The 23,206-nt window shown below is 37.7% G+C and overlaps 4 protein-coding genes and 1 long non-coding RNA gene across 6 annotated transcripts in view; 3 read left to right on the top strand and 2 right to left on the bottom strand.

Moving 5' to 3' along the window:
* Positions 1–4,801, bottom strand: part of LOC135946303 (glycine receptor subunit alpha-2-like) — a 127,851-nt gene extending 123,050 nt beyond the window's left edge. Inside the window, exon 1 of the mRNA XM_065494476.1 lies at positions 4,602–4,801. Within this exon, the coding sequence (XP_065350548.1) occupies positions 4,602–4,702 (101 nt within the window). The 5' untranslated portion in view covers positions 4,703–4,801. The remainder of the gene's footprint in view (positions 1–4,601) is intronic.
* A 2,147-nt stretch (positions 4,802–6,948) lies between these two features.
* On the top strand, positions 6,949–8,108 carry LOC135946442 (uncharacterized). The gene is made up of 2 exons (XR_010575514.1): positions 6,949–7,080; positions 7,216–8,108. It is a non-coding gene; the product is annotated as an uncharacterized LOC135946442 (long non-coding RNA).
* Positions 8,109–9,986: 1,878 nt separating this feature from the next.
* Positions 9,987–12,758, top strand: LOC135945544 (methionine aminopeptidase 1). The gene is made up of 8 exons (XM_065493298.1): positions 9,987–10,336; positions 10,398–10,449; positions 10,509–10,586; positions 10,671–10,846; positions 11,226–11,448; positions 11,512–11,643; positions 12,025–12,168; positions 12,443–12,758. The coding sequence occupies exons 1-8, from the start codon at positions 10,229–10,231 to the stop codon at positions 12,667–12,669; spliced, it is 1,140 nt and encodes a 379-aa protein (XP_065349370.1). The 5' UTR covers positions 9,987–10,228; the 3' UTR covers positions 12,670–12,758.
* On the bottom strand, positions 12,749–16,674 carry Tspo (Translocator protein). Of its 2 annotated transcripts, XM_065493299.1 has the most exons (5): positions 16,274–16,431; positions 14,421–14,528; positions 14,064–14,279; positions 13,754–13,929; positions 12,916–13,059 (listed from the first exon to the last, which is right to left on the bottom strand). In XM_065493299.1, the coding sequence occupies exons 2-5, from the start codon at positions 14,520–14,522 to the stop codon at positions 13,050–13,052; spliced, it is 504 nt and encodes a 167-aa protein (XP_065349371.1). In that variant the 5' UTR covers positions 14,523–14,528; positions 16,274–16,431; the 3' UTR covers positions 12,916–13,049. The 2 variants fall into 2 exon arrangements, with proteins under 2 accessions (XP_065349372.1, XP_065349371.1); XM_065493300.1 differs by lacking the exon at positions 13,754–13,929 and having other exon boundaries at positions 12,749–13,059; positions 16,274–16,674.
* Positions 16,675–17,732: 1,058 nt separating this feature from the next.
* On the top strand, positions 17,733–22,875 carry LOC135945543 (acyl-CoA synthetase short-chain family member 3, mitochondrial). The gene is made up of 13 exons (XM_065493297.1): positions 17,733–18,394; positions 18,606–18,825; positions 18,887–19,031; positions 19,086–19,230; positions 19,954–20,315; positions 20,700–20,917; positions 20,969–21,079; positions 21,168–21,240; positions 21,302–21,428; positions 21,903–22,048; positions 22,103–22,325; positions 22,387–22,562; positions 22,611–22,875. The coding sequence occupies exons 1-13, from the start codon at positions 18,280–18,282 to the stop codon at positions 22,701–22,703; spliced, it is 2,154 nt and encodes a 717-aa protein (XP_065349369.1). The 5' UTR covers positions 17,733–18,279; the 3' UTR covers positions 22,704–22,875.
* The last annotated feature ends 331 nt before the right edge of the window (positions 22,876–23,206 follow it).

Below are 23,206 nucleotides of genomic sequence, written 5' to 3'. Positions count from 1 at the left end.
TTTGGGCAAACCAAGCTTTCAGAAAAAATGTTATTATTTTTCGTGAGTTGGTGTAAAGTAATGAGCTTTCTTTGATCTGCTTGTTCCCCCCTATTTTTCCTCGAATATATATATGCAGGAAACAAAAAAACTCAGCTCTATCAAGGCACATTGGCCTTTATTATTGACATCTATAAAAAGCATGTCTGGCAAAGGATTTTTTGTAAATCATCATTTGCTCAAGTAAAAAGCCGGCACAAAAGCTTTCTGCGAATTTTATGAGTGTGTTGAGTGCTGGCTGCATGCAGGTTGACAGAGGCTGCGATCAAACAAAGTGGCCGTCAGAGCTGCGTCTGAAGAGCAAGCACATCGACCGATTCGAGCCCTCCGCCGGCGTCGACAAGCAACTTTTAATTTCGCTCTGATTTACTGCCCTTGTGCTCTCGGGACGCTGTGGAAAGAAAAGAAGCTGGGAAACAAGCGGCACGTGAGTAATTTGTGGTTGTCAAATTCATCCTCCGCCGGGGCAAAGGAGTTGAGAAGTCGATTGTTTTTCTTGCGCACTTTCTACTTACTCTGTTGTTATCACTGCCGTTTCTGCTTTTTTCCGGCCGAAAACTACTTTTCTTTCGGTTGGAGTACGTCGCAATTGATTGGCAAACTTTGCTCATTGATTCTCATTTTTCACCACGCTAAATTCCTATTCCCAAAATAAAAGGATCCGCCGGCGTCGATATGTTTGCGCGTAAGTTTTTAGTGAATTGCTATTTACAAGTGACACCATCGTCTATAAGAGGGATGTAAGACACTTTTTGCTCTAGTTTTGCGGTTAATTTTGTGAAAAATTCGTCATTTAAAATGGAGAGAGAAGAATCAGCATTTTACCGACTGCATTAAAATTGTCGAAAAATGGTTTTGTCTTGGAATCTATTGCTCTAAAAGTTCCTACCACGACTCGTTTGGGGTTTTTGCAGCTCAAAATGTTATAAAATGGAAAAATTTTGAAACAAGAAATGCAAAATAGTCTGTCTATAGCCTCTTTAAAAAAATCGAGAATCAGGAAATAAAAGGAACAAAGCTATACGGATGACAAAAATGTTTAATTGATAAAAAAGCTGCGCATTTTCTGTGCTGCAAATTACAAATTTTCCTTTTGTTTCACCCCTCCCCTTCATTTCTTATTATTGGATTACGATGAATTTATTTGAATCTTCCTTCAGAAATATTTAATTTACTCAATAGAATGTGATATATTCAGCCACTTCGTTCTACACCCTAAATTGAACTATATATCCCCTCTGGAATACAACTGATACGAATATCAGAACATATCGTGGCCAAATTGGTTAGTGAGTGCGATCACAATGGTATACGGAAATGGCAGGCAAAAAATACGAGTGTATTATTGATTGGTTTTGCTGCATACAAAGGCAATAAATAGGTCTATAACAATCGCGTCGAGCCATTTCAATAAACGCATTAGCTGATCACTGGTCCGCAGAGTATCAAATTATACTACATCCTTTTTGTTTTTAAGTATGCTTTGAACGCACTATTCCATTCACCTGGGCCCGTTGTATTCGGCTCTCGTAATAGCCACGCGTTTATTATCGAAAACAGACGGCGATAAAATCATCGCGCGCGCACTGCTGTTTTATTTTGCTCCCGCGCGCTGATGCGCTTTTACGAGCCGCTCGTAAATTTTGCGAGCAGCGATTGCTTTGCGACGCCCGTCGTCGGTCTATCCAGGATCCAAGCTGCAGCATAAAGCCACCCAAGAAGTACGAGACAGCAGGCTGAGAGTGCAATTGCTAAAAAATATTCAGCTTCTTTTTCCATTCCACTAATACAAAACAAAAAAGACTCCTTATAGTTTTTTTCAGAAATAAACTGCAGTTTCCTCGGTGTCTATAGGAAGTTATTTATTTTTCCATACTTCTACAGGAATTTCCTACACAACTGGTTTCCTAATTAATGTGTAGGACATATATGAAAAAATAACTTAAAATTTGATCAAAATTATTTCCGCTAATATAATTCCATTAAAAATTTTAATTACTAGAAATTTTTCCAAACTTAAAACATACCTAGACAATTCTCATCGTACATTTAACTTATCCAGGTGATATTTAGACGGATTTTGCAATTTTAAACGACTTTAGATGATTTCAAGAGTGGTTTTTAAAATAATTTCATGATTCGTGCTCATCGTCCCGTGACGATTGCTGGAAGATTGGAAGCCCAGAAAAAAATCGCGATTGTCTCAATTTCAAAGCCCAATAATTATTGAGCCACCTGTACCGTCTGAGAGCTGAGCAAAACAATTTGATATGATCTATAAACTTGTAGATTTCGATTTGAGTCGTTATATGTGACTAAATCTCCTAATTTTTGCTCTCAAAACAAGATAAAATTCTAACTGTTTTGCACAGCAGATCATAAAACATTTTCATTTAATTTTCCACTTCAAAGAAATGGCGCAAGACATAAGCTTTATTTGGCTCCTAAAATAGAGCAAAGGAATTTTTTTAGGTTGTTTTGCATGCTACCTACTCAGCTGGTTGCAAAAGCCAAACATGATATTCAGCTCTCTTGGTGATACGTCTAGCTTTCAGATAAAAAAAAATAGTTTGTTGGTTGAAACAGGAAGAGTGAAAAGACTGCTGAGGCAAGAACCAAAAGCTGAATTTCGTGTCCTGCTTCTGGCTTCTAAGACTCTGTTTCTTTTTGAAAAGCTCTGACAAACAAGAAAATTGATGTATCGTGTTTACTTTCCTTCGAAGAAAATAAACACATCTTTTTATCCAACACAATTTCTCCTAAATTTTCCTCTGCAGATACGTGAAAAACTAGAACGTAAAATAAAGTAGAAGTTTCCAGTTAAAAAAATATACCATTATTGTAACGCTTTCGACTAATTCCCTTCTTCTAGCTTCAATTAGCTCAGGTCTTAAACACGTAATATTATGGGCCGAGTGCGTCGCGGCCGTACGGGTTGCATACGCATAGCTGCTTTAAAGCCGTGTTGCGCCGCTGAGGGTAAATGGAGTTGCGGTTTTAGACGCCGACCGCTCTCGGACAGCTGAAATAAAATTGTTTTATGGCTCGTCGGGCCAATGATTAATGTTGAGAGACGTCAGGTCATTTTTTCCCACTCGCTTCGTCTACTTGAGGCTCGAGTTTAACGGCGTTTCCTTAATGGACACGGGTTTATGAGTTTTGTGGGATTGGATTCGGAATGAAAACGTCACGCACAGATCAGCCGCAACTTCTAATCCTCATCCAGATGGAAATTGACTTTCCGCGCAGTTTTTACCAATAGAAAAGCACTAGACGGGAATACTTGCCCGGCGGTGCCGAAAATACGATCTTTTCTCTCCATATATTGATGAACAAAAAAGGAAATCTATTTTCGAGACAACAATGGAAAATAATCTAGCAGAGTTTACTGCGCAGATCGATCATGGGGTAATTGCAATCGCGAACAGTTGCTAAATAAAACACACGCACCCAGCAGCAAGTCAGCTTGTGAATCACAAGTTTGTGAAAAAGTGGATCTAGTTCATTCAATATACCAAAATCTATTTTAAGATATTAAATAGGAAAATAGATACTCAGATGGGATGAAAAATCTATCCAAGGTTGCATGGCTACTATCCAAATAAATCTAATCCCCCTTTTTTTAATTAAATACTATTTTTAGCCAAACAATAATCTGGGATAAATTACTCGTTCCATCTAGAGATTTTTTTGCTAATGAACACAGTTTAATTTTTTATGTCAATACAGTATTTTTTATTCCATCAGTTTCCTTTTGGGTAATTTTTTTGGCTTCAATTTAAACAAAAAATCCATTCCACGGAGACGGAAAGCATCAAATATTAAATATTGATATTATATATCTGTTTAGGTTCGTATGTGCAACCAATTTTTAAAGTCTTTTGTGATTTAAGTTATGTAAGTTCATGTAACAAAAGAATGTAATACGCAGCAAAAGATTTTTTTCCATTTTGTATTTTTTGATCTTCGTTTTACAATTTAACTGCATAAAAATAGCAAAAGTATAAAAAATTATGTGAAAATTAACCTAAGAAAATTTACTCAGGCGGATTCTAAGTTGTTTTCAAACAGGATGAGCGCTTAAAAGTGTACAAATTAAGAACAAAATACTTCGCAAGTTCTGCTTCAGCCCCTCAGGTCTTGGAGCAGCAGTGCTTTTCCTGAAAAATCTATGCATTACATAAGTGCAAATTTAACGCTTTTAACGGTCAGTGGTTCAGAATCCTCTCTGTAGTTAAGTATGTTGCTAGTAAAGTTCTACTAATCCGAGGCCTGAAGGTCCGTAACAGCTTTGCTGTGTAGCAAGTTAAGTGATAATTTTTATACTTCATTATTTTATTCTCGTCGGAAATTATCTTGGTGTTTTAATTAATTTCCCTACTAGCTTCATATCTATAATTTTTCCATCGCACAAATTACTTAATTTATCTCCTAATATCCTCTACCCTTTTCCTAATTCAGAAGTAATTAAAGCTCTAAAAAAATTCCTCAACTTTGTGCGTATTTTTTCAAGTCGGTGGCTCCAACATTAGGATGTATCCTGAAATAAAATTAACCCCTACCTGTTGTTGCGGGCTGTGGTTGTGGCCGGGGCAGGCGTGGAGTTGTCGGCGGCCACGATGGCGGCGGCGACCGCGGCCAGCAGCAGGTCGCAGCAGTTCATTGTTGCTGGCAACAATGGGCGCGGACTGCCGACTCAGCAGGCAGGCACATGCTCGCGATCGGGCGGCCAGTGCCAAACTGGAGAGTATAACAGGTCGCCTTCGTCTCGCCTCCATTCAGCCCTCGGGGCCCCAGGGGCGCATGTGCTTGCACTTTGCTTCCCCGGCCACGCGCCACCATCATCCCCCGCACGCTGCAAACTGAATACAGCGTTTTATTGACAATGAATAAAAGTCGACAAGAAAATTCATTTCATGAAAGTCCTCATCAATGTCATTGGATGTTGACTCTCATAATTACATTCATATTGAAAAAGAGTTGTTTTAATAAGTAAATCAGTTTTTGGTCATCCCACTATAATATAATATTATATTAAAACAAATTCTGCATAGTGGGATAATTTATGCAAATTATGTAATGACAGTAAATATTTATAGCTATTAATTATCAAGTAAATAGTAGAATATAGAACGATATTATAATGTGCGGGTCTTTTGCTCTACTATCATCAATGGGCCAAAATTAATCCAATCAATTTTTTTTCAGATATGCTCTCGATTTCTCGAAGAACGGGTTATTTGTATGGCGTTTAGTATTATTAAAATGAAACTTCCCTTCAACGATGTAAGCTGAGATGACTTGGGCGAAAATTTAAAAATTGAAAGAAATGCAAAGAACTTTATGATGAGTTTAGTAATTACGTAATGGCTCTACCATAATTTGATTTTCTTTTTCAACACTCATCTAGTCAGCCATCCATAATGGAAAACTCCAACGCAGAGTAAAGTAATTTCGTAATTTGTTTTCGGTAGTGTATTTTACACTATAATTAAGGGCACGGACCACGGACCGACCAGGCTTAAAACATATTTCCAACTTTTTTTTAGCAAATTTTTAGTTTCGTGGCTTGAGCAGATAAAAGATCGATCAAAGAGAGTTAAATTACTGGTATTTTTTTTTTGTAAAAATTATTTTGGAGCAAATTTAAATAGGAGTGCCATTTTTACTTTATGATGAATCTATATATTATAATATTTTAGATTTATAGCCAGTAAATGGCGAACGTAGTAGTTAATTTTGATTTTTAGGTAACTATGATCCTCTTTTTCTGTGCCGACAAAAAGGGACCACTTTTTATGTTGGATTTATCTCTTTTGAGATGGGCTGCTCCCAGCGATAGCAAACAACTCGCGAAAACTCGCGTCCCAATAACATCTAAAGGGCACATGGGCTTCATTGGAGGAAGCACAGTCCAGAAAATGACTAACTCATGTCAATGTCACTGCCCCTATGTCACAATCACCCCGTGAAATTATTTCACGCTAATCAGCGAATAGTTGCGAGTCGGAATAGTTTTTCGCAATCCTCCCTAATCCGAACGTCACATATAGGAGAAGAATGAAATGCAGGCGAAAATCAGACCGCACTCGGCGCCCCCATGCAACCATCGCTCTGATTCCCACAATGCGAGCCAACGGCTTGGTTAGACAACTTATTGTTAAAAGCCAGTCGCCAGGCTCAGATTAAAGCGAGTGCTATCACTTGCACTCGCACTTTTAACTTTTGCGAGTGCAGCGGTAAGGAGAGACTTACTCTCTCTATATCTCTACTGCTGGTTCGCGTGACACACATCGCACATCGCTCCACTCATCTTCAGCTCTGTTAGCCAGCAACCAGCAACACACTCGAGCCTCAAGCTCAAGCCTATAATATGTATAGCAAACACAGGCAGCCTTTTGCAGCCTTGTTTGCCCACTTCGTGCTTTTTTTAAACTTTTGCAATGGAAAGATCAGCAAAGCCTGTTACCCCCCCCCCACCCCCCCAGACTGACGTATCTTTTATGTAATTTAGTTTTCAACAATTTAGATAAAATTCCCTTGTAAGAATAAATTATTGAATCGTTTTTGCATTTGCCATTTCTTGCTTTTTTTCTTTTGGTACTCTACCCTGCGAAAAATCTTCATTAGCCAATAATACCAATGATAATTTAATCATAAGCATTATTGGAATAATGTTAATAAATGATGAATAAAAAATGATTGCAACACAATGTTGCGCTAATATTAAAAAAATAATGAAAAACAAATGTAAATAAGTTATTATCTTAAGCTTGTTTTAATATTACACCAATGTTAATTCAATGATATCAGTGCGCATGCGTGAATGCGTGCGCATCCATGAGTCGCACACTCTGCTACTCCGTCCGCCATCACCGCATCAAGAAACAAACACTGAACGGCTAACGCGGCTACGCTTCATGCAATTTTCGTTTTGTTCTTCGTTCTGCGAGTCGTTTGTCTGCTCTTAAGAGTTTAAAATACACCCATGTAAGGATCCTTGATGTTATCAACACACGCACCGTTCAGCAAATATTACAGGTAATGAGAATTATTCGTTTTTTACTTTGTTTTCATTCCAATTCGCGGTTACAAATTTTTACTGCTGCACGCAGTGAGAAAACGAGCCGTAACTTTGATACAACATCGAATTTTGATGCAATTTTTCGTTGACAGGCCGGGCGAGGATGGCTTCGACCCTGTGGAGCAGACGATGAACGAGCTGGAAGAGGGACAAGGACAATGCGCGGCTGGACAAGAAGATGGCGAAGTTCGTCGGCTTTGAGCCGGGCCACTTTTCACGTCGCCACCTAGTGCCCAAGGACATCCACGACCCGCACCCGTTTACCTTGTGGACTTTCTCCTCATGTTGCTGCCCTAATCGTCTTTTCTGATCGAGAACTACCCTAGCTCCATGAACATCCACCTTCCACGAAAGTGGCCCCACGTACCGCCACACCAAACTACTTTGGAACTCAAAATAATTAATTTTATGTCCTTGCGTCATGCGTTCGTGCAGAATTGCATTTGTATTCACCCGGTATTTTTCTCCACTGGTTTTTAATTGCTGTTTGAGCAACTCAATTTTTACCAATTTATTGCGCATTAAATTGACTTTTGTCATTTCCTCCTAGGTATTAATATTATATAAAATTAGAGGTCGGAGTGGTCAAAATTTACAAGTAGATATTTCCTTTTAAATTTTCATTTGCCTCAATTTCTCAATAAATTTATCTCAGACAATTTTTCTAGTCGCATGAGCAATTTAGAAAAATATTGAAAACTTAAGTGAAAACATGGCCTGCAAGAAACTGGTGAAAATTGATAAAAAAAAACCTTATTGCTACCACTTCACTGCATTTTTTTTTAATTTGGGCGTTTTGGAACCTTTGGTCCTTGACTTAAAAAATATTAATGACTTTTATGAGCACTGGCACCAAAAAGGGCGGTCAGAAATTGATGAGGTACTTGTCATGTGTGCTAATGGCCTGAACTTTATATTATACAGAGCCGCCATTATTGTTTCCCATTTTTGTCACTGTCAATGCGGCCCGTCGGGCCGAACGATTTGAGAAAATCAAAAGTGGCACTCTAATTAAAATTAATTTTGCATTTAAATTTTTCAAAATTCGTTAATAACAATGCTAGAACTGACAGTTATTATTAAATGCCAAATTAATTTTAATTAGTGTGTCACTTTTGATTTTGTCGAATCGTTCGGCCCGACGGGCCGCATTGACAGTGACAAAAATGGGAAACAATAATAGCCGCTCTGTATAATATAAAGTTCAGGCCATCAGCACACATGACAAGTCCCTCATCAATTTCTGACCACCCCTTATTCATGCCAGTGTCGACGTCGCTCTGTGTCCCGACAGGACGACGATTTGACTAAGTGGCCAACATGTATTATGTAGTGCTGATTTTAAGTATTTCCCTCTTTAAACCCAACGACTTTGTCTCAATCCCTGCTGTGCACTTCAATGTACATTGTAAAACTAGAATGCTGTGACTAGAGAGAAACTGTTTTATGTGAAATGACGTATAAATAATTTTTTATAAGTTATATAACTCTTGTGTGACTTACAAGTGTTACAATAATTTGTCTAGATATAATAAAAATATAAAATAATTAAATAAAACTATGTATCTCATTCAGAAAACCCCTAATTACCAATATTCTACGGAAATTAGGACATCATTTAATTTCCATTTGAAATTAATAATAACGCAATGATAGCGGCCAATATTGGTGCCAATATTAGAACAATATTGAAAAAAGTCACATTTTCACATTGATATAACATTAGACGCCAATATTAAAACAATAATGGTTATTGGGAAATAATGTTACCCTAATATTAAAACAATGAAGATTTTTCGCAGGGTATATTTATTTATTGACTAAGCAAAAGTAAATAAATATAAGTAAATAGATTTTATTCTCAATTTTATATTGATAGTTTAAAAGTCTTTAGGTCTTAAGTACACTAGATGAAATACGAGAAAAGCATCAATAAGATTTAAAAGATTTTCAAATAAATTTACCTTTGCGTTCACCAGACTTGTGTATTATTTAAAACTCATTTCTTCATTATCTATAAATAATAACTTTTACTTGAATAATATGAGATGATTTTTAACTTCATTTAAATCAGAAAATCGAAACTCGCGGAAACTCGATAGAAAAGTTGGAATAAAGGTATATTTATGAAGTATACCTAATTTGTACTTTAAAACTGCGCAATAAGGGTAAAATGGACCTACACTTCACTCGATTTGTAGCCATTTAAATGAACGTAATATTGTTAATCGTTATACAATTGTAATATTCTCTATGCATAAAATATTTTTAATTAACATAAGTAAATTAAAAATAACATATTTTCGATATTTTCCATAATTTCACTGGAATTATTGTGGTGCGAATTCTTAAGATAATCAAAATGCTTAACCTATGCTAAACTGAGATTGGAGATCGTCAGGGCATCATTTTTAACTGTGGACACCACAAGAAAAAAAAAAGAAAAATCTCATAATGACACACTATGTTGAAAGTCCATCATGTAACCAGAAGCTCGGGCTCGGATGTCGGATCTATGCAACTTCTATACTTTCCACCTGGCAAACTCAATTTGAATTTCTGTGTTCAATCAGGTTTCCCACGCCCCTTTTAACCAGCAGACAAAAATGACGTAAACATACCGGTACCAGAACCGGTACAGTTTCAGTAACATAAATTCACCTTTCCCTTAAACGTGAAAATAATAATACCAAATCTTTATAAGTATTAAATTTTTTCATCTTGATCAAAAGTGTTTATTCTTAAAATATTTAATGACATTTTCGAAGCAAAATCATTTTAAAAATCCCGATAAAAAACCTTTTTACCGGTAGTTGCAAGCCGTGGCTTATGTATTGCACCTTAAATTACTCGACACATGTGTTTGACTTAGTTTGCGGTTTGACCAAAAAACCCCAAAAACCAAAGTTTCGGCATTTTGCTTCAGTGAGTTCCGTCAAATCCGTTGTGCTAAAAGTGCCGAGCATCTCGCTGGTCCGTCCAAAAATTCCGGAATTAGAGTGGCGAGTGGTTAGCTCTCCCACGACGGCCGCTAGATAAACTTACGAAGATTACATCATACATAAACATTGTTTTAGAGTAGAAAAGTGCTCTCTTCAGCTCGAGATGTCTGAAACGAGAATTTGTGAATCGCCTGGATGCAAGGCGGAGTCCAAACTGCAGTGTCCAACCTGCGTCAAGTTGGGAATCAACGGCTCATATTTCTGCACACAGGTTCGAAATCGAAACGCACCGAAAGCTGATTTCGCTCTAACGCTTCCACTTCTGTTATTAGGACTGTTTCAAGAGCAACTGGAAAACGCACAAAGTCCTACACAAGCTTGTCCGTAAGACGCCACTCAAAGTCGCAAAAACTTGGATTTAACTTCACACACGTTTTTTACAGAAGGGAAAGATGAAAGCAGTAGTGCCTCGCAAGATTCGAGTGATCCTTTCACCCCTTGGCCTTTTTTCAAATTTTCTGGTAAATTAACATATTTATTTTATGTTAAAAATTGCTCTTACTTGTTCCAAAATCGTATGCTGAAAATATTATTTTGTGCCGCAGGCAAGCTACGCCCATACCAGCTGTCTGGTACCAGGACTGTTCCAGCTCATATCCCTCGGCCAGACTATGCTGACCACTTTAAAGGCATTCCTGTGTCAGAACAGAAGGAGAAAAACAGCCACCAAATCAAAGTGCTGAGTGACGAAGAGATCGAGGAAATGAGGGTTGCCTGCAAGGTGTGTTTAATTGTGCTAGCAAATTTCAGTTAGTTTAAAATTCATATAATTTATGGAAAAAAGAGTGATGTAGTTTTTTGTATTAATTAAGACTTTGGCCAATTTAAATTTTCATTTTTTTTTTCAAAATAAGTTAAAAGATAAAAAAAACTTTTTAGCTCATTGCTCAATAGATGTGTCTGAGTTTTAGGCTTATCACCTGGTGTGCCGCCTCAATACCTCATAGGTTGCCGCTTAAAATTGAGGTGGCACTTTAGGTGACAAGATAAAGTCAGTTTTCTATTAATGAGTTCAAATGAAAATTTAAAAGCTGATTTTTGTGTTGGTAGATAGCTAAGATCATATCATCAATTGTTAAAAATTTGCCCCATTTGTTCAGTTGGGCCGAGAAGTGCTGGACGAGGCAGCTAAAACGCTGGACATTGGAGTGACCACGGACGAGGTTGACAGGGTTGTGCATGAGGCGTGCATCGAGAGGAATTGCTACCCATCACCACTTAACTACTACCAATTCCCCAAGTCCTGCTGCACATCCATCAATGAAGTTATTTGCCATGGCATCCCAGACCACCGACCTCTGCAGGAAGGTGACATTTGCAATGGTAAGTAGTTAGAAATGTGCAAAAAATAGTCTATGAATGGATATTGATTATTATTTTTTTCAGTCGACGTCACAGTGTATCATCGTGGCTTCCACGGAGACTTAAATGAGACCTTTTTCATCGGAAACGTGAGCGACTCAGCCAAGAAACTCGTCAATGTCACCTGGGAGTGTTTAAAGAAATCCATGGATGCTGGTGAGTAAATTTTTGTTGCATCAATATCAAAACACTTGGATTTAGTCGCGTGATGAATATGTCATAAGTGCCATGCCATTTGGTTATTTTTTAGGCTTTTAGTTTAGAAATGCCTGTTTGGTTTTAGTCAGCTTCTTTGTGGTCTTAATGCCTCGTTTTAGTCACCCTCATGGGCAATTTTTAAAAATAATAATTTGCAATCAAATTTTGTTTGGCTTCTTTGTTAGTATGTGCTGGTGATGACCCATTTGAAAATACGGAAAAAATTTGGCTACAAGTTAAAATGGAAAAGTAATTTGTGTGTTCTCTATTTCTCTAGTTGTCTCATTAAATCTGTAATATTTAGGTAGAAGTACAGGTGTTCATATTGATTTATTTCAGTCAAGCCTGGTGAAAAGTACAGAGAAATAGGAAATGTGATCCAGAAGCATGCTCAGGCCAACAACTTTTCTGTGGTGCGAAGCTACTGCGGACACGGCATCAATCAACTCTTCCACACAGCACCAAGTGTTCCTCATTATGCAAGTAAGGAATACAAACATTCTCACAATATTGAGTTAGGAAACCCCTGCCTTGAATATCAATTCCGCTTAATTAAATGAACATTTCAAAATTTACATTTTTCCAAATTTTTTACTTTGAAGAAGGAAAGGTGGAATTTTGATGCACTGCGACTAGCCACTTTCTCTAATCTGTTGCACCTTACAAAAATTTATTTACAAAACCATTTAAATGTCAATATTCCTTTGTCAAACTTATTGATGTTTATGTTTTTCTGATATTTTCTTTCACCTCTCAGAAAACAAAGCAATCGGCATTATGAAACCCGGCCACTGTTTCACCATTGAACCGATGATCTCGGAAGGCTCATGGCGCGACGAAATGTGGCCCGACAACTGGACAGCTGTCACTATTGACGGCATGTTGTCCGCCCAGTTTGAGCACACCCTATTGGTCACTGACGACGGCGTCGAGGTACTCACCGAGCGACCTGGAAACCCACTGCCCCACTTCCTCAGCCCTTGATGACCCTTTTTATACGCAATTACTACCTGATTGGATGTTTGCATAGTATTTACAACAAAATACGGATTAAAAAAATCAATGATATTGCAGAGATATTCTTTATTCTGAAAATCTAACTAACAACCTTCAACCTCTTAATATAAATAAGAAAAATCACCATTTGTCCCATTTTCTAGCTAACTACATTAAAATTTAACGTGACATGACTTATTCTTTCTTCTTGTCTTTGCGGGGAGGGTTGTTTCGCCAAAGATAGAAACTGATGGTGTTGGCCAACGTCAGCCACATCATGTAGGGAACCATCAAGAGCCCTGCTGTCTGGTTGACTCTACTCATGGCCAGCGCCGCCGCCCCTGCTGTCCCCCACAGTGAGACCGCAATTATGAGCCCCTGAAAATAGATTTTACTATTGATAGCAAATGATGTGTGGATCATGCACCTTAAATTATACTTATCATAATATCATTTTTCAAGGTGTTTCTCAATATTTCCATAATGTAAAAATACGAAGACGTTTTAAAAGGTTTCATTGATAAGTTTTACCAATCTCTAACCAAAAATTAGTTACATAGTGGCTATCCTTACCCATTATAAGGTCTACATAAACTGACAACTGATCAAGCAATCAAAATATACAAAAATAATATGCTATTATCAAAGTGAAGCTTAAGATTTAATTATTTGTGAAATTTAAAAAAAACTTTCATTCTATTATTAGTGATATTTAAGGTAATAAAAGACAAGAAACTATATATTAAAAACCTCTTTAGGTAATTATCTAGCATAAAAAAAGTATCTAAACGGTTAGAACACTACTTGTAAGATGCTTATGGATTAAGGTGTAGCTCAAAAGTGATCGAATTTTTGTTATGCTCAGTCAAAGTGGCAAATAATATGTAGATCTTAAACTCCTGACTCTATATAATTTAAATTTTCAAACTCCTTTTCTTTCTCGAAATTTTTTTATTAATTTAAATAATTCAAAACATTAAAAGTCACAATTTTATTGTGCGTGCTTTTTATCGCCAGAAAAATATAGTATTTAATTTGGTATTCTATGATGTAGCCAAAGATCCGCTTTTACAGTTCTTTGTCGTGGTCGGCGGGGGTGTTGCGCCAGATAGAGTAGTTGAGTGCAGTAGCTAACGACAGCCACAACATGTATGGCACCATGAGCAGACCGGCGGTCTGGTTGATCCTGGACATGGCCAATGTGGCTGCCCCTGCCGTTCCCCACATCAGCACAATGTTTGCCAGGGCCTGCAAATTTTGACACTCCGATAGCCACACTTACATCAAAGTAAAGTATAAGGGACAATGCTTGGACGATTTTTTTTCAAACTAGAGAAGAGTGCTGAAAAATAAGCCTCAATATTCAATTGAAAGCTGCTTACTGCTCCGATTTTGTGCAGGCCGAAGAAGATGGGGGACCAAGCCCAGTTGATAGCCAGCTGAGCACCGTAGAGCGTCAAGGCAGTCCTGGCTTCTCCTGAAAATCCACCGCCATCCCTCCAGACCAGGTATGACGCGAATCCCATGCCAGTGTAAAGACAGGTCCAAACTGGGCCAAAAACGTAATCAGGTGGAGTCCATGAAGGTCTAGCCAGAGTCTGAAATATAGTGCATTTACAATTTTGGCCATGAGATAATTATTCCAATTAAATTTAAAAGAAAAGAGAGGCGATTTCACACCACAATTTCCTGGAACGGATGCTCTTGATTACAGAGAGTGAAGTTAAATATTTGCTGACCTTGTACCAGCCTTTGACGGATTTAATGGTTAGGGGCGTACTCAGCCAGCCTCCGATGTTTGGCAAAATCGTCGCTCCAACTGCCTCCCAAACGATCACCATATTGCTCTGCAAATAAAGAGAGCAGATTTATAGTGACATAATTTTCACGATATGTTGCAGACAGGGATGAACTTGCATGATTATGTAATACACATATAATTCATCTATAAAACTTAAATTAATTTTTTTATAGTTTTAACGATGAAGAGCAGATTTTTAAATCTATGAATGTTTGATTTCATTAAAAATTTCGATTTTGTGCTACGATAACGGAAATTTTGAAGATTGGTTTAATATACAAAGCCCGCCTTAGAAGCAAAATTAATTATTAAGATTTATAATAAAATAAAAATGTAATGTTTTTCAATTTGTGGTTTTTTTGTAAATCAATTTAGCAATTTGTCAAATTGATTCCCTCACACAAAGATTGAGCAAAACCTGTTGCGTAACATCGAAAAAAGAAGGGGTGCAGTTTTATCTAAAAATTGCAGTGTATGATGCACATATCGTAAAATAAGCCGCAGTGTTTCCCAATAGAGGTCAGTTTGGTTTTCGGAGAAGCGGTTTTAACCAAACCAAACCAAACCAAACCGCGGTTTGGTTTTATAATTCCCTAAAAACAAGATGGCGCCGTGGTTTTGGTTTTTAAATCAAAGAGATGGTTTGGTTTGGTTAGTTTCGGTTTTACCTCTGTAAACCGCCAACCGCAAAATTTATGCTAATAATAAAGCAACAAAACAATTTCACCTACAACCCACCGGAAAATATATTCTACCACAAATTGACAAAAATCCGTTTTTGAATTTTTTTTATATTTTGAAATTCAATTAAAAAATATCGACTTTTAGGCTTTTTTTGCACCTCTAATTCTCGAGTTCTAACAATCAGAATTTCAACAACTACCCACCTTTAGACTCATCTCGACTTGCACTAAATAGCCAAAGTGTTTAGGGGGTATGCTTACCCCATCCGCTTTCAACGTGATTGCTACAATTTTATTATGCTTCCTCTGGGCTTATAAATACTTGAAGTTATCTGAAATTCCTTCCAAATTATCACCCTGTTGCAATCTGTCCCTTCTTTTCAGCTGGTCAGGGGAGATCAATGGTGGTAGTTTTTTTTGGAAATTCTGATGGTTAGAACCCGAGAGTTGCAAAAATTACGAAAAAAGAAAAATTCTTTTTCATTTTATAAGATAAAAAACTTCTTAAAAATAAAATTTCCATCACTATGCAATTTTCTTCTAATTTTTTTTTTCATAGGAAAACTTTTAAGCATAATTTCTATATTTCAAATTTAAAAACATATATTTTTGAAGCTTTCAATATATATATATAGTGAAAACCAACCAATTAATTATGGTTAATCCATAAACCAATTATTGGATTAAACCACGGTTGGTTATGGTTTTAAAACATTGCCGTGTGGTTTGGTTTGGACAGTTTCAAAGTTAGGCTAAGTGGGTTTGGTTTGGATTGGTTAATTTTTTTTAGGTTTGGTTGGTTCTGGTTCGCGAAAAAGCAAACCACACAGGCCTCTATTTCCCAAACACGATAAGCCAAACTTCATTGGTATCATACTCTTTATTGCCTTTAAACGCACACACGTTACGTGACTTTTTAGCTTTAGAGCTAAAAAAAGCAAAACTAAAATCAATTCAAGGAAAATATAAAAAAGTGCAGACGCATAAACAATTTAAAATTTTGGATAAAACAAAACAAGTTTATTATGTAAAAATAGCATTATATGTGTATATGATATAACACCTTCCAACTTCTTGACCACCAAAACACTCCCAACTTCAGACTTACTTATTCTTATACAGATCCTCCAGGCGATATCACTGACGACCAAACTACGTCTGTAAAAAGACAAACATTTAAAAGCCCAGACATGGGCCAGTGACTGCCACTTCCACTGCTTTTTCCCCACCCAAACCTTTATTGTTTACTTTAATACGTCATTGTTTGTTATCAAATGATTGAAATTATGGGCGACGTGAGCAGGTGTTCGCACAGGAGCTAAGCTTGTGATGGACGTGCAATCTCTTGATCATCAATAAAAATATAATCCAAAAAGACGGGAACAATTTTTGCAGAGCTTAAAAATTTTGCAAGAGCAAGAACGATCTCAAAATAAATTTTACTAGTCAGCCCAGCATTACAGCAATACACTTTGTCACTTTTATAATGTTTTTAGTTCGCAACCATACGCAATGGACCAATGATAATCACATGTCTAAAAGATTGCCCTCTAATTGGTCAATTTCAAACTTATGCAGTGAGAGAAATAGGAAAGGAGCGCGCAAGCAGATCCCGCATACAGGCCTGAACTCGTTGCCTTCTTGTGCTGCTAGCTGCGATCAGCTGGTCGTAGCTCCAGCTGGGCAAGACAAGTGAAGGAAAAGAGCACACTGAATCCTTGGCCTTGGGAGGCCCACAACGGCCGCGTCTGCTGGGATTTCAGTGTGCAATGCTGCGTTTTCCTTAGTAAAAGATATTCCCCAGGTCATGGATGCTGTCCTGGGTGTAGCCAGGGGTCTTCTGATCCTGGTGTTGCCCCTCGCTGTCGTCTTGCTGGTCGCCCTTCTAGGTCAGTTTTATTACATTCTAATTTTGGGAATTTTCCGCACCCAAACTATAAGCAGAATCATGACTAGATCGACGAAATCATGACTCACGCCTTGTATTACTGCGCTTACGGACTTATGTATGATACTTAATATTAAACCATTATTATCATTCAAATATTATTGCGTGTAAAATAATATGTACATATCATATGTATAAATTTTTATTTTTATTTCTGAAATCTGAAAAATTTCCCTATTGTTATAAAAGAATATTTATGAAGATATTTAGATTTTTCAGTCATAATTTATGTAATATGTATACCATTTTAATATTGCCATTTTGCAAAATTAAATGCATTTTTTATAATTATATTAAATTCAAAGTTTCATATAATACTGAATATCTAAATTTTGATATGATAAGAATCAATTCATCCCTTTATATAATTAAGCTACAAATTTTACCAATAAAACTTATTTGGGGCTTTTTACTCAACGTTGTGTGCATGGTAGCAGATTACCTAGTCTTAAAAAGGCGAATATACTTCTTGTATGTCCCTCACTCAGGTTGGTACTTGGTCTGGAAGTTGTTCCTGTCCCGCTTCCGGTTTGTCCGGGAACTGGTTGGCTCGATGGGCGAAACGCCAACACACGTGCCTCAGGAGCAGCCGAAGCAATCCAAAAAGAGCCGACGAGAATGATGTGCAGCGTGAATATTTTAAACTTTGGACATGTTGTCCGATTTTTCGTTCTGGCATGTGATTTCTGCTGAAGTCTAAAGGTCGCACCAATAGGTGTAACCTTTTATAGTGTTCAGAAGATAGGCGCACTGATTGTTTTTGAGATTTCTTTACAAGGCGGAAGTTAATGCAACGCTCAAGGAACGAACAAAATTTTAATATGATTTTTTGTAACTTTTATCAACGGCAGCTTGTACTGGTCGTTTTATATTTGTAATAAAAACCGAATCAATTGTTAAATATGCCACGAGTTCTCTCTGCAAACATAAAGACCTCGAATTATTTTTTTTTCGCAATGACAGTCGAAAATTATTCTAACGAACTGTTCAGCGGTGTTCGCTGAATTTGCAATGAATTTTGATGACTGGTGGGGCTTCAAATGCATTGAACTCTAAACACAAGTCCTGTGGGAAAATTTTTATTCAAATAAGCGAGCGTCCGAGCTGCCAGCGGACACTGTTAATACTGGTTCATTGCAGCAGGGTCATTTTATTAAGCGCTCAGCATGTCCGACGGAGTAGTTTTGCAGCAGGGTGAAGGGGTTGAGCAGGTGGACCAAAATTTCCAACTACGACGAAGTGCCTCCTGGGGAGTGCCACCTGAAAATCCTGAAGAAGCCGGTGAGAGGGAAACAATTTAAATATTATTTTTTCTCTGCTAATTTGAACTTGCAATTATTAACACAATGATAATTCTGATTATAAATGTCTTTTAAAGATTTTGAAATTGGTAAATTTCAGATTGTGATACAAATTTTGACAATATTAATGTAAATTTTGCTGAATTCCTTGCCGAAATTGTATTTGATTTTTTAAATCCCAATAATTAAAGACATTCCCTCTGATGACGAGGACATTATTGAGGCCAGAGAAAAGCGTCTGGCCAACAAGCCGGCCAACTCATCCAAAGGCCAGTTGGATTTGTACAAGGAGGTGATGCGACGAAGCCTTCAAGAGCCAGAAAAGTTTTGGGCGCAGGTGGCCAGCGAAATTTACTGGAACAAGCCCTGGGACAAAGTTTTGGACAACTCAAAGGTGCCCTTTACCCACTGGTATATATGTTCAAACTTTTAATAAACTGATTGTAACAAATAATGTTAATTTGCCGCTCAGGTTTTCTGGTGGAGAGTTAAACGTTTGTTACAACGCCGTCGACCGACACGTCCTGGCAGGCAGGGGCGATAAAGTCGCCCTGATCCACGACAGTCCAGTCACTAACTCACTGCGACATGTCACCTACAGAGAGCTGCAGCAGCAGGTTAGTTGTTCAGTTTTATTCCGTTACAAAATTAAATCAAATTCGATTTCTCAGGTCAGTCTTCTTGCTGGAGCCTTGCTCAACCTTGACGTTGTCAAAGGGGACCGAGTTCTCATTTACATGCCAATGATCCCAGAAGCGATTATTGCTATGCTGGCTTCCGCCAGAATCGGAGCTATCCACTCAGTTGTTTTTGGAGGTAGGATAATATTTTAATCGCTAAGCATGTAACTGCTGACTTGATTTCCCGTTTTCTAGTTGTAATGTTATTTTACCATGACTGAAAGAGAATTATTTGTTTTTAAATAATGAACCAAAAAGCTTTTCTCTGTGATCTCTCACATCAGAAAAGTAAAGAAAATGCACAAAACACCTGCAGGTTTTCAGGGCAAATCAACAATTGATTGCAAGGTAAATCTTATGACGATTTTGCTACAATTTCACTGAAACATACCTAATATTTAAATTGTTTTTTCCGAACTATTTTCGAAAATTGATAAAAGTAAAATATGATGTTCTTTGCTTTTTTATAATCACACATTTTTCTGCGCTGATTTTCTTGATAACTTTTGGATTTGGGGTTCATCTTGGTATATTTTGGTTTCTGTGTAGACTCTTTACTCTTTTATCATAAATTAAAAGCATGGAGTCCACTTTAAAATGTACCTGCGGTGCATACTGTTTTTAGGACTTAAGTAATCAATAAATTACTACCCCAAAAATTATTAATTTTTAAAGATATAAATACATCCCTATTTATAGGAGTGAATTCTTGGCTATTCCTTGTCAGATCAAATTATAAAATGTAAAATAATTTATATCAGACCATCCCACTTCAATAAATGTCTTATTTTTATTGAGTTGCCTGCAAATAAAAACCAAAAGATACGTTAGTCAATGTTTTTAATTAATTCTACTTCAGGGTTTGCGGCGAGGGAGCTGTGCGCGCGTCTGGAGCACTGTCGGCCAAAGGTTGTGATCCTGGCAAACTGCGGTGTGGAGCCATCCAGGGTGGTGCCATACAGGGCCATCCTGCACCAGGCACTGGCAATGTGCCGCTCCTCGCTGCTGGAGCCGCCGCCGGGCGAGGGGCTCACCTGCCTGCTGTACCAGCGGCCAGGAGTGCTCTGCCCCACTACACCAACCGCCCTGCTGCCCCCGGGAGTCAGAATCGTGGCCTGGGAGGCCGCCCTCGCCAGGGCTGAGCCAGCGCCTTGCCTGCCTGTTGAGTCCTCGCATCCCTTGTACATTCTCTACACTTCAGGCACTACGGCACATCCCAAGGTATGATTTGTAAAAACATTATTGTGTGCTACCGTAATAAATATTAATTAATTAAATTAAATTTATTGAAGAGGCAGTTTTGTAAAGTTTAAGAGGTCAGAAGATTTTTTACCTTTAAAGGTTTGAAACTATCGAGAGTTAGAAATTTTTAACAATATTCAACTACATGAAATATTTGATACAATTTTTATGTATGGTTAGTCAAAACGTTATAGGGATTTCATATGAAAGGCAAAAATTAATTATAAATGCTTGTTTTAGTCCTAATTTCTTTCACAGCGATTTTAGCAAAAATTTGATTTAAATAGACAGTCACAGGTCACAGTGAAAATCAAATAGCAATTCATGATTATCATTATTCAAATTCGGTATTCTGATTTTCAGGGTGTTCTTCGCCCATCAGGTGGCCACGCCGCTGTCCTCGGCTGGACAATGAGAACAATCTACGGCATGGGATCAGACGAAGTGTGGTGGGCCGCGTCTGATATGGGTTGGGTCGTGGGACACTCCTACAGCTGCTACGCACCGCTGATAAACGGAAACACATCTCTCATGTACGAGGGAAAGCCAGACAGGACGCCAGACGCAGGGCAGTACTTCAGGTAGTAATGTTTTGTTGATTTACAGCTAATTATTTCAATTTTAAAATTCAGACTGATTGAGCGGCACAGAGTCAGCGCCCTTTTTACCGCGCCAACAGCTCTTCGTATTATTAAACGAGAGGATGCTGGGATTGTCCTTGGAAGAAAACATAATGTTAACTCGTAAGATAAAACATTTTGTATCCAATCTTCTAAAATTATTATAAATTTCATATTTTTACAATTTGTCTAAGTTTAAAAATGATTTTAGTCTCAAGTACTTGTTTGTCGCTGGTGAGCATTGTGACTCTGGGACCAGACTATGGGCCGAAAAGGCTTTCAAGGTTTGCAACATAACAGATCAATTCACTCCAGTACATTTCTACAACAAAATGCCATTTTTAGGTGCCAGTTTTGAACCACTGGTGGCAGACAGAAACTGGGCACGCCATCACGGCCACTGCTGTTGGTTTGGGCCATTCCTTGAAACCCCCAGAATTCAGCACTGGAATGCCATTTGCAGGTTTTGATGGTACATTAAATTGGTTTATCTAAAACTAATATTTAAATTATATAATATATATTAAAATTTAATAATATCAACTGGCTAAGCTTTGCGTGGATTAATTCAAAATGGTTAGCTAATAGTGAATTTTGTAGAGGACAAAATTAAATACGACACCCCACTCTCGTATTGTGCAGCGTCTGTTTTGGCATTGCAGGCTTCGTCATCAGTACTTTACTTCTAAAATGAAATTTATAACAATATTAGCTGCAGAGAATTCTGGAAAGGGAATCGTCAAAAACGTTTGGGCTTTTTCACCGCTGAGTAATGAGCCGCTGTAAAGAAAGAGAACATGCTACTTTATTTTATCCTTTCAAATTTTTACTAATAGCTATCCATCCTGAATTAGTTCACGCAGAGCTTAGCCATTTGTTAATTTTAAATTTGACAAATAACCTGCGTGCATTTTTCCTTTTTAGTATTCTTAAAATGTTATTACAGTTCGCGTTTTGAGGGAGGATGGGAGCGAAGCTGACCGTGGAGAACTGGGAAGGATCGCTTGTAAGCTGCCTTTGCCGCCAGGTGTGATGAGCACCCTGTACGAGGCTAATGGCAGGTTCAAGACTACCTACTTTGGCAAATACGAGGTACACTTGTAGTAAGCGAACCTTTTTACTATAAATCACAATCGTTTTCTTAAGGGTTTCTATGACACAATGGACGCCGGTTACATTGACGAAGACGGCTACGTGTACGTCACGGCGAGGGATGACGACATTATCAACGTGGCTGGACACCGGCTGTCGACGAACGCTATCGAGGACGTGGTGATGACCCACTCCTGCGTGGTGGATGCTGCGGTGGTCGGCGTTCCAGACCCCACTAAGGGTCAAACTCCTCTTTGCCTCTATGTAATGGCGCCAGGTAATTCATACAGCCAGCCAATTATGTGGATTGAGCTAAAACCCTATTCTTGGCGTTGCAGGAAATTGTTCATCAGAAGAAGGCCTAAACCAAGAGCTTTTCCAACTCGTGAGAGAGATGATCGGCCCGATTGCTGCATTCAACAAGGCCGTGGCGGTGCAGGCCATTCCCCGGACTCGCTCAGGCAAAATTCCTCGCAATTCGATAGCCCAGTTGGCCTCATCAAAACTTACCAAGGTAAGATTTCCATTTAAAAAGTTTGAAATCTAACGTTTGAATTTGCAGATTCCAAGCACCGTGGAAGATCCAAATGTTTATTTTGAGTTAGCAACCACTTTGCAGAGAATCGGTTTGGCAAATAACGCAAAACTGCGGTGAACGCCTTTTATTAACGTGATAGCAAAGAATATTATGTAGTATTTTTTAAATTCAATTTTTTACAATATATTGTTTGATTGATAAATATTATATAACTGCATGTAACTTGTTAATATCTCTGAACAAATTGTGGGTTAAATAATAATAAAAATCATTTTATTGGAAAATTAAACTTGATAATTTTATTTGACTTTTGTCATTTAGAGACTGAAACCCTGCATCAAAACGTATTGACACTGATAGGAACTACGTAAATAGCTTAGATTATTATCTAACTAGTCGTGTATTTAATTATAGTTTAAACTCCTATTAAACGCTGTCTCCCCACAGCCCTTGATGTGTCACAGCTATACACGCGCCTAATCCTCGAAACTTCTATTACAAATTTGCAGTTTATCCAACAGAATTTAAAAATTGTAAAAGTTGAGATATCTTCTAAATCGTGCTTAATTTTTCTTTAAATCGTAATTATATTTTAAGTACCTTATATCTTATTTTTAGTT

Source organism: Cloeon dipterum, chromosome X (assembly GCF_949628265.1).
Source record: "Cloeon dipterum chromosome X, ieCloDipt1.1, whole genome shotgun sequence".
Classification (NCBI taxonomy): domain Eukaryota; kingdom Metazoa; phylum Arthropoda; class Insecta; order Ephemeroptera; family Baetidae; genus Cloeon; species Cloeon dipterum.
Note: the sequence above shows the minus strand (reverse complement) of the source record. Positions and strands in the feature narration are given on the sequence as shown.